At 45.2% G+C, this 13,394-nt stretch overlaps 1 protein-coding gene across 1 annotated transcript; it reads right to left on the bottom strand.

Annotated features, from left to right (window-relative positions):
* Window positions 1-1,302: 1,302 nt before the first annotated feature.
* On the bottom strand, window positions 1,303-13,394 carry LOC140519482 (cilia- and flagella-associated protein 157-like). Its single transcript, XM_072632523.1, has 9 exons — window positions 13,211-13,394; window positions 11,887-12,158; window positions 9,697-9,850; window positions 8,923-9,190; window positions 7,114-7,244; window positions 6,064-6,214; window positions 5,140-5,327; window positions 4,828-4,996; window positions 1,303-4,690 (listed from the first exon to the last, which is right to left on the bottom strand). The coding sequence occupies exons 1-9, from the start codon at window positions 13,348-13,350 to the stop codon at window positions 4,601-4,603; spliced, it is 1,563 nt and encodes a 520-aa protein (XP_072488624.1). The 5' UTR covers window positions 13,351-13,394; the 3' UTR covers window positions 1,303-4,600.

The raw sequence follows: 13,394 nt of genomic DNA, 5'->3' as shown, positions 1-13,394 counted from the left end.
AGAGAGCTCCCTGATTAATTACATGACTTGCCCAGGTCCACACAGCCAGCATGTGTCAGAAGTGTGGCTTCTTCTGTCTTCCTCTGTCTCCATCCACTAGGTCACAGCTTCCTCCCACATGAATGGGAATTATTGTAATCCCAACACAGCCACCCTCCCATTGAAGTGATCGAGGACCCCAGGGCATATTTAGGGGTCTATACAGGAAGAGTCCCCAAGTTTCTTCATTCTGGTAACCTGGAAGGGTCATTCCACACAAGATTTTTAGGGTAACACAGCACTGAGACAGAAAAGGACCACGGGCCATGATGGTTTCCAAGCTTCTACTGATGCATGGAAGCTACAGGTGGGTGGGCTACCCCTTACAATCTGCAGTATTCCAGCTGTTCTCCCTAGCTCATCTCTCTGAACCCCCCTCCACAACATGGCAATTTATCTTTCTGATGCATACTGCTCCCCAAGATGATGATTCCCAATCTGGACCTCGTTCTCTTACAGTCAGCTGACTGTCCCTTTAACCTCTTCCTGTCCCACAGATTTCAGGCCTTAATCATCCGCCATCTTGTCTAGTGCATCGTTGTTTTCTAGAGGTCTTAAGTTTCTCAACCTTAAGTTTCTTCATATAAGATGGGGAGTGTCTACTTCACAGGCTTGTTGTGAGAGCACATGAAACATGCTTGTAAACCTTAAAGTGCTATATAAATGCTGCTATTTCCTTTCTTTGTGAATCTTCTCTAAACCATGTTGCCTGCACTTTGACTCTCTTGCCCCCTTCCCCTCCCCGCCACCCATGGAACTTGGACTCTCTCACCTGCAACCCTGTCCTCTGATTGAAAGCTGGAACTGTCAGGATTGCATTTGTACCCTCAGCACAGTGCTTGCCACATAGTAAATGTTTAAATGTTTTTTTCATTCATTCATTCATTCATTCATTCATTCATTCATTCATTCATTCATACATACCTACCTACATTCTTCCCAGCCAGACAGAGAACTGCTTGAGGGTAGGGTCCATACCTTTTCCTCTACCTACCTTACAGTGCCTAGCACAGGCTTATGTGAAGTTGTCAGGAATGACTTCTTGATTGATGAGGATAAGCCAACCCTTGGATGGCACCCAAGGTATTTGGGAAATGATCAGGGAAAGATCTGGGTGCAGAAATTTCCGTGGGACAATGAGTAGGAGTCTCCATTCCAATTCCTCTTGAAGGATCCTTTCAGTATGCTGGAAAGACACCTGAACTGAGTCAGGAGTCCTGAGTTCTAGACCCAACTTGGTAAAGCTACATGAACACTCCTGGGTCTCAGTAATGAATGTTTATCGATTGATAATACATTACTACAAAAGGAATAATAATCCCTGTCCACCTTCTAAGGTTATTATGAGGATCAAAGGATCGGGCCCCATCACTATTGGCAATAGCCTCCTAACTGATCTTCCTGTGTTTTTGTCCTCATGATCCAGACTCCAGATACCTGTCAAACCAGCAGTCCTTGTTCAAGAAGCTCCTGGCCTCCTATTATTTCTAAGATAGAATTCAGATCCCTCCATTGGGCTTTTAAAGTCCTTCACTGCTTGGTTCCAGGCCTTTCTGGGCTGATCTTTCATTGTTCTCCATCATGTTTCCGCCGAACTGGTTTACTTGTTCTTTCTTGTGCAGGACAGTTCATCTCTCACCTCTGGGCAATTTCCCAGACTGTCCTCCATGCCTGGAGTGCCCTCTCTGCTCACCTCTGCCTCCTGGAATCTCTAGCTCCTTTCACAGTTCAGTTTAGGTGCCACCTTCTATACTAGGCCTTTCTTGATCCCCTAGTGATTAATGCAACCCTCATATACTCCCCTCCAGAAATTACTTTGTATTTACCCATTTATGTGCATGTTGTATGCCCCCTTCCCCCTATAAATTGTAAGGTCCTTGAAGACATAGTAATAATAACAGTAATTGTTCAGTTGTGTCCAACTCTTTGTGGCCCCATTTGGGGTTTTCTTGGTAGAGATACTGGAGTGGTTTGGCATTTCCTTCAACTCATTTGACAGATGGGAAACTGAGGCAAACAGAGTTAAGTGACTTGCCCACAGTCACACAACTAGAAAGTGTCTGAGGCCAGATTTGTTTTCAGGTCTTCTTGAGTTCAGGCCTGGTGCTCCATCCATTGTACCACCTAGCTGCCCCAAGTAATAGGAATAGCTAGCATTTATTTTGTGCCTTAAGGTTTATAAAGTACTTTACAAATATGATCTTATCTAATCCTCACAATCACTCTGGGAGGTAGGTGCTATTATCATCCCCATTTTACAGATGAGAAAACTGAAGCTGAGACAGGTAAAATGACTTCTCCAAGGTCACACAGCCAGGAAGGGTCCGAGGCAGGATTTTAATTCAGGTCTTCCTGTCTTTAGGTCCAATAATCTATTCTGTGGACCACCCAGCTGCCTTTAGACATTGAACTGAAGTGAGACAGTGGATGTGAACACTCTTGGGAAAGTCTGAGGTGGCCATACAAGCACAAAGTGCTCCTATGATGATTTTTTAAGGGGAATCGCATAGTCTTGATTTCCTGTGGCAAGTTCCTTACTGAGTTCTTCTGAGTGTCATTGGTTAGAGCTTATAGCCTGGACAACCATAAGGCATGATGCCAGCTGTCCTGGCAGCTGAATATTACATAGAATCACAGGGTGGTAGATTGAGATCCAGAAGGAGCCTCATCTAGTTTAACTCCCCTCTGTCATTTTATGGATAGGGAAACTGAGGCTCGGAGAAGGATATCACTTGTCCACAGTCATATAGGTAAGTAGCAGAGTCAAGGTTTGAACCCAGGTCTTCAGACTCAAAATCCAGTGTTCTTTCCACCACATCACACTGCCTGCCAAGTGGGCCTCCAGGGGAAGAAGCAGCATCCGGGCTATACAGATAGGGTGCCTTCACACTTCAGGAAGACTCAGAGGCTGCACTTCCTCCAACCCCACCACAGCTCATGAATGACAAATGGGCATATTGTAGCCCAGACTAGTGAGAGAACAGGTATTGGGGGAGGCCCCCTTGTCCTGCCAGGAGGAAGAGGAGCTACTTTAATTAGTTACTTTGTCCCCTCAGCCCCCAGGGAAAGGTCACTGACAAAGTCACATAGAGTACAGTGTTTTCAGCATGGGAAGTGAGATGTGGAGGGTAGGGGGCAAAGTTTGATCCCTTTAACCTTTCTATCTCTGAGAAGACAAGATATATGAGCAAGTACCAAGGATATCCACCCATTATGGTGCCTCATGGGATGGACAAGCCACTCCATGGCGGAAACTATCTAGGAAACCAAGCGATACATGAGGTGAAGGATTCAAGACCACCAAGGTCCCACCCTCCATTCTGGGAAGCAGGGCCCTACCAGAGTTCTACCTTTGTTCCTTAAGTGGCTGGCCTTGAGCCCTCTCCCAATCTGGACCTCACTTTCCCCACTTATAAAATGACAGATAGGGGTAGCTAGGTGATGCAGTAAATAGAGAACCAGCCCTGGAGTCAGGAGGACCTGAGTTCAGATCTGACCTCACCACTTGATACTTACTAGCTGTGTGACCTTGGGCAAGTCCCTTAATCCCAATGGCCTTGCCAAAAAAAAAAAAAATGACAGATAACTATTTCTCCACCTACCTCATGGTGATACTGGGAGGAGAAACCACCAGGTGTGCAGTCTCCTGGCAGCACCATCCATTAGAATGGAAGGGAAGCATTGCTTCATTCTTGTGTCCCCAGCCCCTAGCCCAGTATTGGGCTCATGGGGGGCACTTAACCAATGCTTGCTGACTGAGTGAGGCAGTGCGAGGGAAGGAGTGGAGCCAATGAAGTGAACAGTGACACACCTATCCTCCTCCTTCCTTATATTTGCTCTGATTTATGATACTTGGTCTTTGTGGGTTTGATTTGAAAGGAATCACAGAAGAGTCAAAATCCGTCATGAGTTGATTCAACTCAGGCGTCAGTTTTCCTTTGTTCTCCTTGAGACAATGTGGTGTTAGGTGTCCTGACATTTCTAGATGCTGCACCTTTGCCCACAGGCTACCCTCCATGTAGGGATCTCAGTCTTCAGGTAAGGTTTCAGAAGAGGCTGAAAGAAGGGCCTTCTCTCCTTGCCCAGACCTTTTGAATGGGGCAGTATTCCCCAAAGGGACCTTATTCCTTGTTTTGATTTAGTTCCTGGTTGGCCCTGCCTGACATTCTAAAAATCTCCAAAATCTCTCTATCCACTGGAGCTTCCTAAGGAGTTTCTTCCCTCCTTTTGGCCTGAGAAGAGGCAGTAGGGTCAGCCTCCTCAGTCTCTCAGGGTTGTGTTGGCAGAGGGGTGACTCATGAAGCAGTCTTGGGCCCTTCTAGGAACAGGGGGCATCTCCTTGCCTTGCCAAGGCTTCTAGCTCAAGGGCAGGGGAGGAGGGGCTCAGGTGCCAGCACGGATTCTCTCCCATTCCTGTGTAATAACCATTTTATAAAGCATTAACCTTCTTTCCCACCCTTGCCCAGGAAATAAAGATGAGGTTGTCAAGGTCCGAGCCTACATTTCTTCTTTCACTTCCCATTTTGATAGAGCTGAGGACCAGGGAATGGGGAAAGGGAAGCTATTCCTGCTGTCCCCCCCAACTGGGGTGGAGGTGGAAAGCTGGCATGCTGACCTGCTTGATCCCCCTCAAAACTCGAGGGCTTGGAATCTGAAAAAGAAAAATTCAGGGAAAGAGAGAGGCCTGAGCTCCATCCTCTTGCCTTTTTACCCCAGTCATTTCATATATCCGAAAATAGTTGCCCCTGGGAGAGCCCTGCCCTCACCCTCATTCCCTCATTTCCTCACCTCAGGGTTGCTGAAGGCCTTAACAGGCCTAAGGTTTCTGAATGGAGCAGCATCTTGGCCAACCTCTGTAAGTGAGGGTGGGCGGGGCACCAGGCCCAAGTCCCCAGGTTGGTAAGGCTGAATGTTGGCCAGTTGCTGGAGCAGAGGTGGGGGCTCAGGCTGCTGAGAACTGACAGAAAAGAGAAGGTTGAGGACACACCAAAATGGAACCCACCTCTAAGAGTCCTCTCTTGCCCAATTTCACACACTTTAAACCCAATCCAAATGTCTCCTCCTCCTGGAAGACGACTCTCAGACCGGATCACTACTCACCTCTCCTCAATAGTTGTCAAGAAGGACTGGATCGAAGGGGACTTAATTGGGGGAGGCAAAAACTCAGGGATATGGGGTCCCACCCCCACAGCCTCATTCAGCATGGCCAACAACTGCCGCAGCATCTCCTTCCTTTCCAGTTGGAATAACAGGTCTACCTCGCCAGCCTCAGTTTTTTCAGGGCGTGTCTGGGGAATGGGAATCAAGAAGAAGATAAATTCAATGTGTGGAGAGAGAGGTTGGCTCTATGAGCTCTTACCAACTTCCCCACTCTTCCTGCCTCCATCTGCACAGGTCTTGGTGAGTATCACAGCAGTCAAGCTCAGCACCCATTTCACACTCAGTGATTTATCCCTTTAGGTGCTTGAATTAGCATCACAGAAAAGGGTTCTCCTCTTGTGGCCCATAGGGAAGCTGAGGCCAAGAGATGGGACATGACATGCTTTGTGACATGGGTCAAACCAGTCCCTGTTTCTGGGATTTAGTTTTTTAATTTGCAAAACAGTGCGGTTAAACTCGATAGCCCCTAAGGCTCCTTCCATCTCTGGCATTCTGTGGTTCTAGACATGAAGTGACTTGTCGAATCCTACAGGGACTTCATTACAGAGATAAAAGCAGAATCCAGGCCTCCCTGAACTTCCATTTACTCCCCTGTTATGGTGAGAGTTAAATGAGGTAAAGGATGTGGGAGCACTTTGTCCACTGTAGCTGCTGAGAGTAGCAATGATGGTGCATTGAGTTTATTTAAAGGGTGGCCACACCAAGTGTTCTTTGGCTCCTCTCTGTGACTCAGTATCTCATTTCTGCTTTGTTGACCTATAGCCTGGGGCAGGGAACGTAGCATACTTTTTTTGGATTGAACAGTTCTCCTCTGGAATCTTAGCCTTGACTGGCCACATCTTGAGCAAGGGACTACATACTCACCTTTAGCAAGTCCTGGAGATGGCAAGTGGCTTTGGCCAGCAAAACCTCCAGGCTTTGCTGATTTTCCCTCTCCTTTGTCAGCTCCTTTGTGAGTCTCTTCTCCTCTGTCTTCTGACTATGCAGTTGCCTCCTCAAGCTCTTTATTCTGTTCCTGGGGATCCGGAGACAGGGGACTATGAGGGGCTGGCTTTCTATCCAATGCATCCCTTCACCTTGCAGTAGATACGGTGCTGGACTCCAGGTAAGAAGACCCTGAATTTTAATCTTGCCTAGTTGTGTGACCCTGGGCAAGTCACTTAACTTCTCTTTCCTCACCTGTAAAATGAGGCTAAAAAAAGCACCTCTTTCCTAGGGTTGTTGTGGGGATCAAATGAGGTACCATGTGCAAAGGACTTTGCAAGCCTTAAAGTGCTACATAAATACAAGTTATTGTTATAGGATTGTTATTGCCATCATTACTACTATCATTACCATAATTGTCATTATTATAATTATCCTCATCATCCTCATTATGGGGTGGTGGTGAGGAGGAGGAGGAGGAAGAAGAGAGGAGGAGGACGATGGACTGTAAGAAAGAGCTGTACTCAGGGGTGGTTGCATTAGCCAGGATCAACACCTCTTGATGTTGCTTCTTGACCATGAGAGGGTACACAAATGGCTTATTCACTCCCTGTGTCTAGACTGGTCTGGAATTGCCTTTGGTTCAATCATTATTCTTAGAGCTAGAAGTGACATCAAGAGATCGTGTGTGTCTCCTCCATCCCCGAGAAGGGAACAGATGCCCAGAGAATGAAGGTGTCTATGTCCAAACTATGCAAAGCTTGTAACAAAGTCAAGGCTGGCAGCCAGCTCTCTTCACTCCCAGTTTAGTGGCCTTTCCATGGTCCCATCCTAATATTCTCCCAATAAATATTTGAGGATTCCTTGGTTGGTTACCCCATGTGAGCAAAACTTTGGCTTCTCACGCTGAGTACCAAAGCTTACTGGGGTGGATTTTTACCTATCCCACCCCCTTCTCATTCCCCTGGTGTAGGAGTAAAGTCACCTTACTTTAGTTCCTTGTTGTCTTCCTCCATCTCGTGAAAAGCAATCTCCGCCTGACTCAATATTATTCGAAGCTGGTCAGCTTCAATTTCCGCATGCTGCTGCTCCTGGTACTTTTCAGAAAGAAGTTGGATTATCTAGAGGAGAAAAGAAAGGCCAAGAGATAGTGGCTATGTGAACAACACATATGACCTGTTCCCATCCCTGGGAGGTTGGGATCTTCTCAAGGTACTTTACAGGGTAGAAGCAAATCATATTGTGCTTTCTCCATGTCACCAGTGTACATATTCATTTAAACACATACATACGTGTGTATGCATATATTTAACAGATGAACTTTTGTTTCCCTCACCTAAAAGAAGCTCCCCCACTGTCTACCCAAATCTTCCCTATCCTTTAAGTCTCACTTCAAAGACGTGGCCCAGGCCACATTGATTTCCCTGCTGTCCCTTTATATTTGTCTAAACTGCCTATTCACCACCTTGCTGTCTTGTGATATCTCTTGCAGTGCCTTGTCAAGTGATCTCTTGAACTCTCTAACATTTAGTTCATATGAGTCTTTCTCCCCAGCTAGACTTGTAGGCTCCTTGAGAGTATCCACTGTCTTTATACAGAGCTAGTTCTGTTACCAAAGAGGATGCATCCCAATGAGATACATTCAATCTCAGAACCAGAATAGCCACATGACATCTCTTTGGTGTGATAGGTGGTTTTGAAATGTGGGAGGGCGAGCAAAGAAGGGCCATACTGTTCTAGTACCTGTCTTGTGAAGAAGAGGAAACTTTTAAAAAGCTCTATGCCTTCCACCCCAAAAAATTGTGATTGAAAGCTTTGTTACCAAAAGTGTATAATGCTGTAAATAATATAGAAGACCTAGGAATGAGTTCCAGAACCTTAAATAAGAGAAGTTATGTCATGAAAACATCACAAAATATGAATTCAGACTAAAACATGGCTACTTGGAAGGTTCCTGGCATGGAGACCACCATCTTCCTTCCCTTTTAGATGGATCTCAATGACCAGTCATTAGGTTACTACAACTTGTCCTCCAGGCCAGACTGGCCTCGACTAAGTTCTCAGAATTGAATAAAAATTCTCTGTAATGTACCAAGAGCCAGTTCCACAGATGCTAGAGTTTGTTTTCTGATGAAAAACTTGGTGCTTACTGTTCTTATTTGCCCCCTTATAAGAGAAATCACCCAGAGCACATAGAGGAGTATTATTAAACAGACACTGCTCTTCAAGCCAGGAAGAGTCCAACTTGTTAGCTCTTTCAGAAGATGGAAGGAGGAATGAAGAGGGGAAGGAGAGAAGAATGGAGGAGAAAGGAAAGGTGGAGTCCCTTTTGTGTTTCCCAAGGACAGTTTGACTCTTCTCATTACTTAAAGTTTGTCAGCACCTCTATAGTGGACAGCTCCCTGACAGCCACCAAAACCTTGAATATAAATTTTAGTTTTTAGACATGCTCAGTTTTAGCCAGCTTTTGCCAGCTGCCTACTCTGTGCTAAACACTGTGCCAGCCACCAGCATGGATTAAGAAAAAGAGATATAGGACACTCTTCCCTAATTTCATCCATTTAGTATTTCCACTGTTCTTCATCCTGATTCTCTATCTCTTCATCCTATCTCTCCCATAATACACCCTCCCCACTTCTAACTCTACTTGACTGCTGCTAGGAGGGAAAAACTAGTCCTGAAGAAAAAAAAATTCTCTTTTTACTCTCTCCTCACTCCAGCTTCCTTCACTTTATCAGGGATTCAGGCACAATAAGCCCTCTTTCTAGGACAGGACATCAGTGTACATACAGGTCCTACCTTGATGTGAGTAAGGCTGTTTTTGACTAAGGTCTTCTCATCTCTCTCCAGAAGGGCCAGCTTTTTGCACAACTCCACCTTAGACTCTTTCAGCTCATCGTTCTCCTTTAGCTGCTCCAAGTTTCCAGAGTTTATTCTGGCCAGATCCAGAGCCACTGTCATGTTCTCCCGGATAGCTCTTTTGGTTGTCTCAGCCATTTGGGAGCTAGAAACTCTGCGAAACTCAGCTGCAACTGTGTTTATACGATGGATTATATCCTTCCGAAGTCTTTGTAGGATAAAGAAAAGGAGCTAATATGATGCTCAGGGCCTTAGGTATTCTTGGAGTTCAATTTCAGATTTCTCTTCTTCAAGCCAAAAAAACCCTGGTCTTCATCAAGCCCTGGGATTTTCTGCCAATATTCTCCAATCCCATGCCTTACAAATTGGTCATGGAGTTATAGAATCATAGACTATCAGAGCTAGAAGGAACCCCAGAGAACATTTAGGCTGATACCAATCCTTCATGGGTAAAGAAATGGAGGCCTAGCATACACATAGGCTTATGTAAGGTTGTAGAGCTAGAAACTAAGAGATATTTCCCCCCAGTTTCCTATTTCAGTTGCCTAAGTTTAGGTGACTAGATATCCTACTAGATCTCTGATTTGGGTGAATGACACCCCTCCAGAGCCATTTTGATACCAAGAGAAGAGCCTCCAGTCCTTTATTTTACCCCATTCTGTACCCCTACCACTCCCATCCCCCAACCCACCATTATCAATATGTGGCTCAAACCTTTCTTTATCCGTCAAAGCCTTCCTTTCCATGTGATATACATAGGATTTGTAGTCATCTTGTTGCTTCTTCAGCTGCTCCTCCAAAAGGGAAAACTTGGTCACGAGATCACCTTTCTGGAATTGGAACTCCTCTAGGGCAGCCAGCTTTCCCCCTGCCCAGAAAAGACCTTGTGAGTAAGAGAGTGCTCCACCACTCTCAAAAGTCTCCAGTTGGCCAGAGGGTATCCTGAGGCACGTGGAATGATTCACCCCTGGGCACAGGCTCCACAGGCAGAATTCTTCTTGGTAGCCAACCTCCACTACTTCCCAGCCTTTCAGCAACCTGGTTCGGCCCCACTGATTCAGTCATGTTTGTCACAGCTCCCTAACTGACGTCCTCTGCTTCATGAAGTCTTCCTGTCTTCCCTGTACCTCGCACACCCAATACTTTTTTGAGTTTTGACCAATCAAAACCTTCTTCTTGGTAAGCCCTCTCTCCTTTTCTTCCATTTATTTAGAGTAGACTTATCTTTCAAGACTTAGCTTAAATCCCATCATCTCCTTTCTTGACCAGTTCACCATGTCTCCCCCCATTTTCAGAAATCTAGAACACTTATGCAAGATGTGGCTGATTGACTTCAATATCCAAATGAGAGTTGCCCCCTTCAAAGTGGTTCCCTAGGGAAACTGTACATTTACTTGAATGATCACTTGTCCTGTTCCAGTCTAACCCTCACAGTCATTGTCCTGGGAAGCAACCCCTGCATAGATATGGTCTGGTAGCTGTTTCTGTGGGTGCTGCAAGCACAGCTGTGGAAGAACCAGAAAAGAACATTGCCCCCAAATCCTGTACATCATCAAGTGGTTCAACATCATAAACTGATATTCAGTTTCAGCTATATTCATATTTATTTATATATTATATATTTATATACTATATTTATTTATATAGATAAACAGTTATATTCATAAACTGAATTCTTCAAATGACATGAAAGATGGATATGGGAGGGCATGTATTACCATCTGCTTTGGGACTCTACTCAAAGAACCATGAGACCTTTCCATTTGACTTGCAGCTAAGATATTCTGTATGTATCATCTTTCCCATCAGAATGTGAGCCCCTCCAGGGGAGGAACTGCCTTCTTTTTCAGTTGGTAGCCCTAGCACTTACAGAACAGTGCTTTGCACATAGTGAGTACTCAAGAAGCACTTTTTTCATTCACTTCATTTCATTCATGTGGATATTAATTAAAAAACCCACACACTTTAGAAACTCCTCTTAATGAGCAGAAATAGCACTAGTTCCAGAGCCAGAAGACCTGGGTTCAAATCCCAGCTCTGACCTTTACTGCCTATGTGCCTTAGGCAAGTCATTGGAGTAGATGATCTCTGAGATCCTTTCTAGATCTCTCTCTATGTGATTCTATGACCATAAGCTTTAGAGCCAGACAGGCTTAATTAGTCTAACCACTTCATTTTAATGGAGGAACAAGGATCAAAAAAAGTTAAATGATCTGTCCAAAGTCATACAGGTAGTAGTAAGTAGAACTTTTATATGTAGCCATATCCTCTGACTCCAAATTAAATTCCATGCTGGTCTACCATGCCATGATGACCTTTAGACATTGTAGGAGTCTCTTTTGATTAGCCTCATTGATGGCAAATCATCATCTCTGGAAATTTGGATGAAAATAGACACAAGCAATTTATAATCACGTCTGATAAAAAAGGTAGTAACTGGACTAGGTCATATTATTTTGAGATCACAAACAAGATGTGGCTTTTGTCTCAAAACTAATTTTTAAAATTTTATTCATTAAATGGCTCTAAAGGCAATCCTTGAAGAGAATTCCAGAAATGATTTAAGCAACAGCAGCCTTTCCAGAATAAACTCACAGCTTCTCAGAGGGGACTACTTTGACAGGGTACCATCCCTTGAGATGTCTAAGTTTTGGTATATTTGTTAAATAATCATCTTCATTATTTTCTAGTCCAACTTCTTTGAGTAAGAGTTTGGCATTTAACATTTCCTGGTTTAGTGTATGTTTCTTAAGTCTTTACCTAGATAAGTAATCTTTCTTGAAGGCAGGGATCTGCCTTTCCCTCCTATCTCATCCACAGTTACTCTAGGTCAATGGCTGAATACCTTGGAATTATTCAGTGGAAATGTTATAAAGGTCTGCCTGATTTGGGCCCTTCCCTTACCTAACATGATATTCTCCATGGTGAGCTGGTCTTTGGTCTCCTGGAATTCATGGCGTACCTGGGCCAGCTGGGCCTCAAAGGCATCTTTCTCCATCTCTTTGGAGATCTGCAGTCCCTGCAGCTGAGAATTAAGGTCAGCGATCTCATCTATACGTTGGTTGAGAGTTCGTTTCAGGAAGGAAACAACCTCTTTTTTGTTGTGGGCCAGCTGGTTAAATTCCTCCTGGAACGATTTATCCTGCTGGGACAACTCATCCCACTTTTTTTTGTACCTGGGAAAAGAGTCAGGCAAGGGTTGGAGGAGCAGAGTCCTTTCCTGCCATGTCGTTGGAAGAGCTGGAACAAGGGAATAAGGCTTTAAGAGAGGCTGTCTAGAGATCCCCTACTGACTTTTCCTACCCAGTCAGGAAGGAGACAATAAGCAAAGTGGGGAGGAAGTAGGGCCACTGATGCTCTGCAGGCCCAAGGGAACAGAAAGGACGCCATAAGTTTACTAGAGATCAACATGTGGCTTTAACATTATCAGCCTTTAGAGCAGTGAGAAAAATAGAATTCTTGGAACCAGGGCCAGACCGATTTGGAAAGAGTCAGAGATTTATGTGTAGGTGAAAGGGCAGTTGTCTAGCTAGTGGGACTGCAGAACAGCACCACACTTTCCAAAAAGCCTCCACTGGCCTGTGACTGATGTCTGAGATGCCATCAGTCATCATCCATCTCTGTGGATTCCCCTTACCTATCCCTTGTACAGTGCAAATCCCTCACTGGAGGACTAACACACCGAGTCCCCATTATTTCAATATGAACAAGCTTTTCAGGAAGTTGAGGTTTACCCTAGGCAGAGGAGATAGAGGTGCTGAATGATAGAAAAGGGCTCAGAAAGAGGAGCTATTCAACCTTGAAGTCAGACCGTCAATTTCCCACTATGGTTCAAAGTCCTCCCAGAAGCCAAGCGCAGTGACCATCTACCCCTGGCCTCCAGCTTCCTGGTACTTAGAGCTGGTCTGTTCTTCAGACTGTTAGAGCTGAAAGGACCCAGGGGTGCCATTTATTCCAAACCCTTCATTTTCATTTTTACAGATGGGGAAGCTGAGGCCCAGGATGGGTGAGTGGGGGGCAGACTTGCTCAAGGTGACAGTTGGCTGGAGGCAGAGCTAGGGTTAACACCCAGGCCTCTTGGCTCCATATCCAGAGCCCTTTCCACCAGAGCCAGGAGGGGGACTTAGGGCAGCCCCTCCCTCCCAGGACCCAGCATCTGTGGCCCCCATTGCCCCAGCAGAGTGTGGAACCCTGTCTGACTGTTGTCTGGACCTCCTGACTCACTGACTTGTCAAGCCGATTCTCCAGGTCCCGGATTTGGATATGGTAGAACTCCCGAGTCTCTGTTAGGACTTCCTCGATGGCTTTAGTAGCTGTCTGGATATCCGTCTTCTTTTTCTTCCCCTCTCCTTTTTTCTTAGGAGCCATGGCTAACTGCAGTACTGCCCCTTTAAAAGGCCAAGCTGTTGCTA

The sequence above is a fragment of the Notamacropus eugenii genome, chromosome 1 (genome assembly GCF_028372415.1).
Source record: "Notamacropus eugenii isolate mMacEug1 chromosome 1, mMacEug1.pri_v2, whole genome shotgun sequence".
NCBI lineage: Eukaryota > Metazoa > Chordata > Mammalia > Diprotodontia > Macropodidae > Notamacropus > Notamacropus eugenii.
This window is presented reverse-complemented; position numbering and strand designations above follow the sequence as displayed.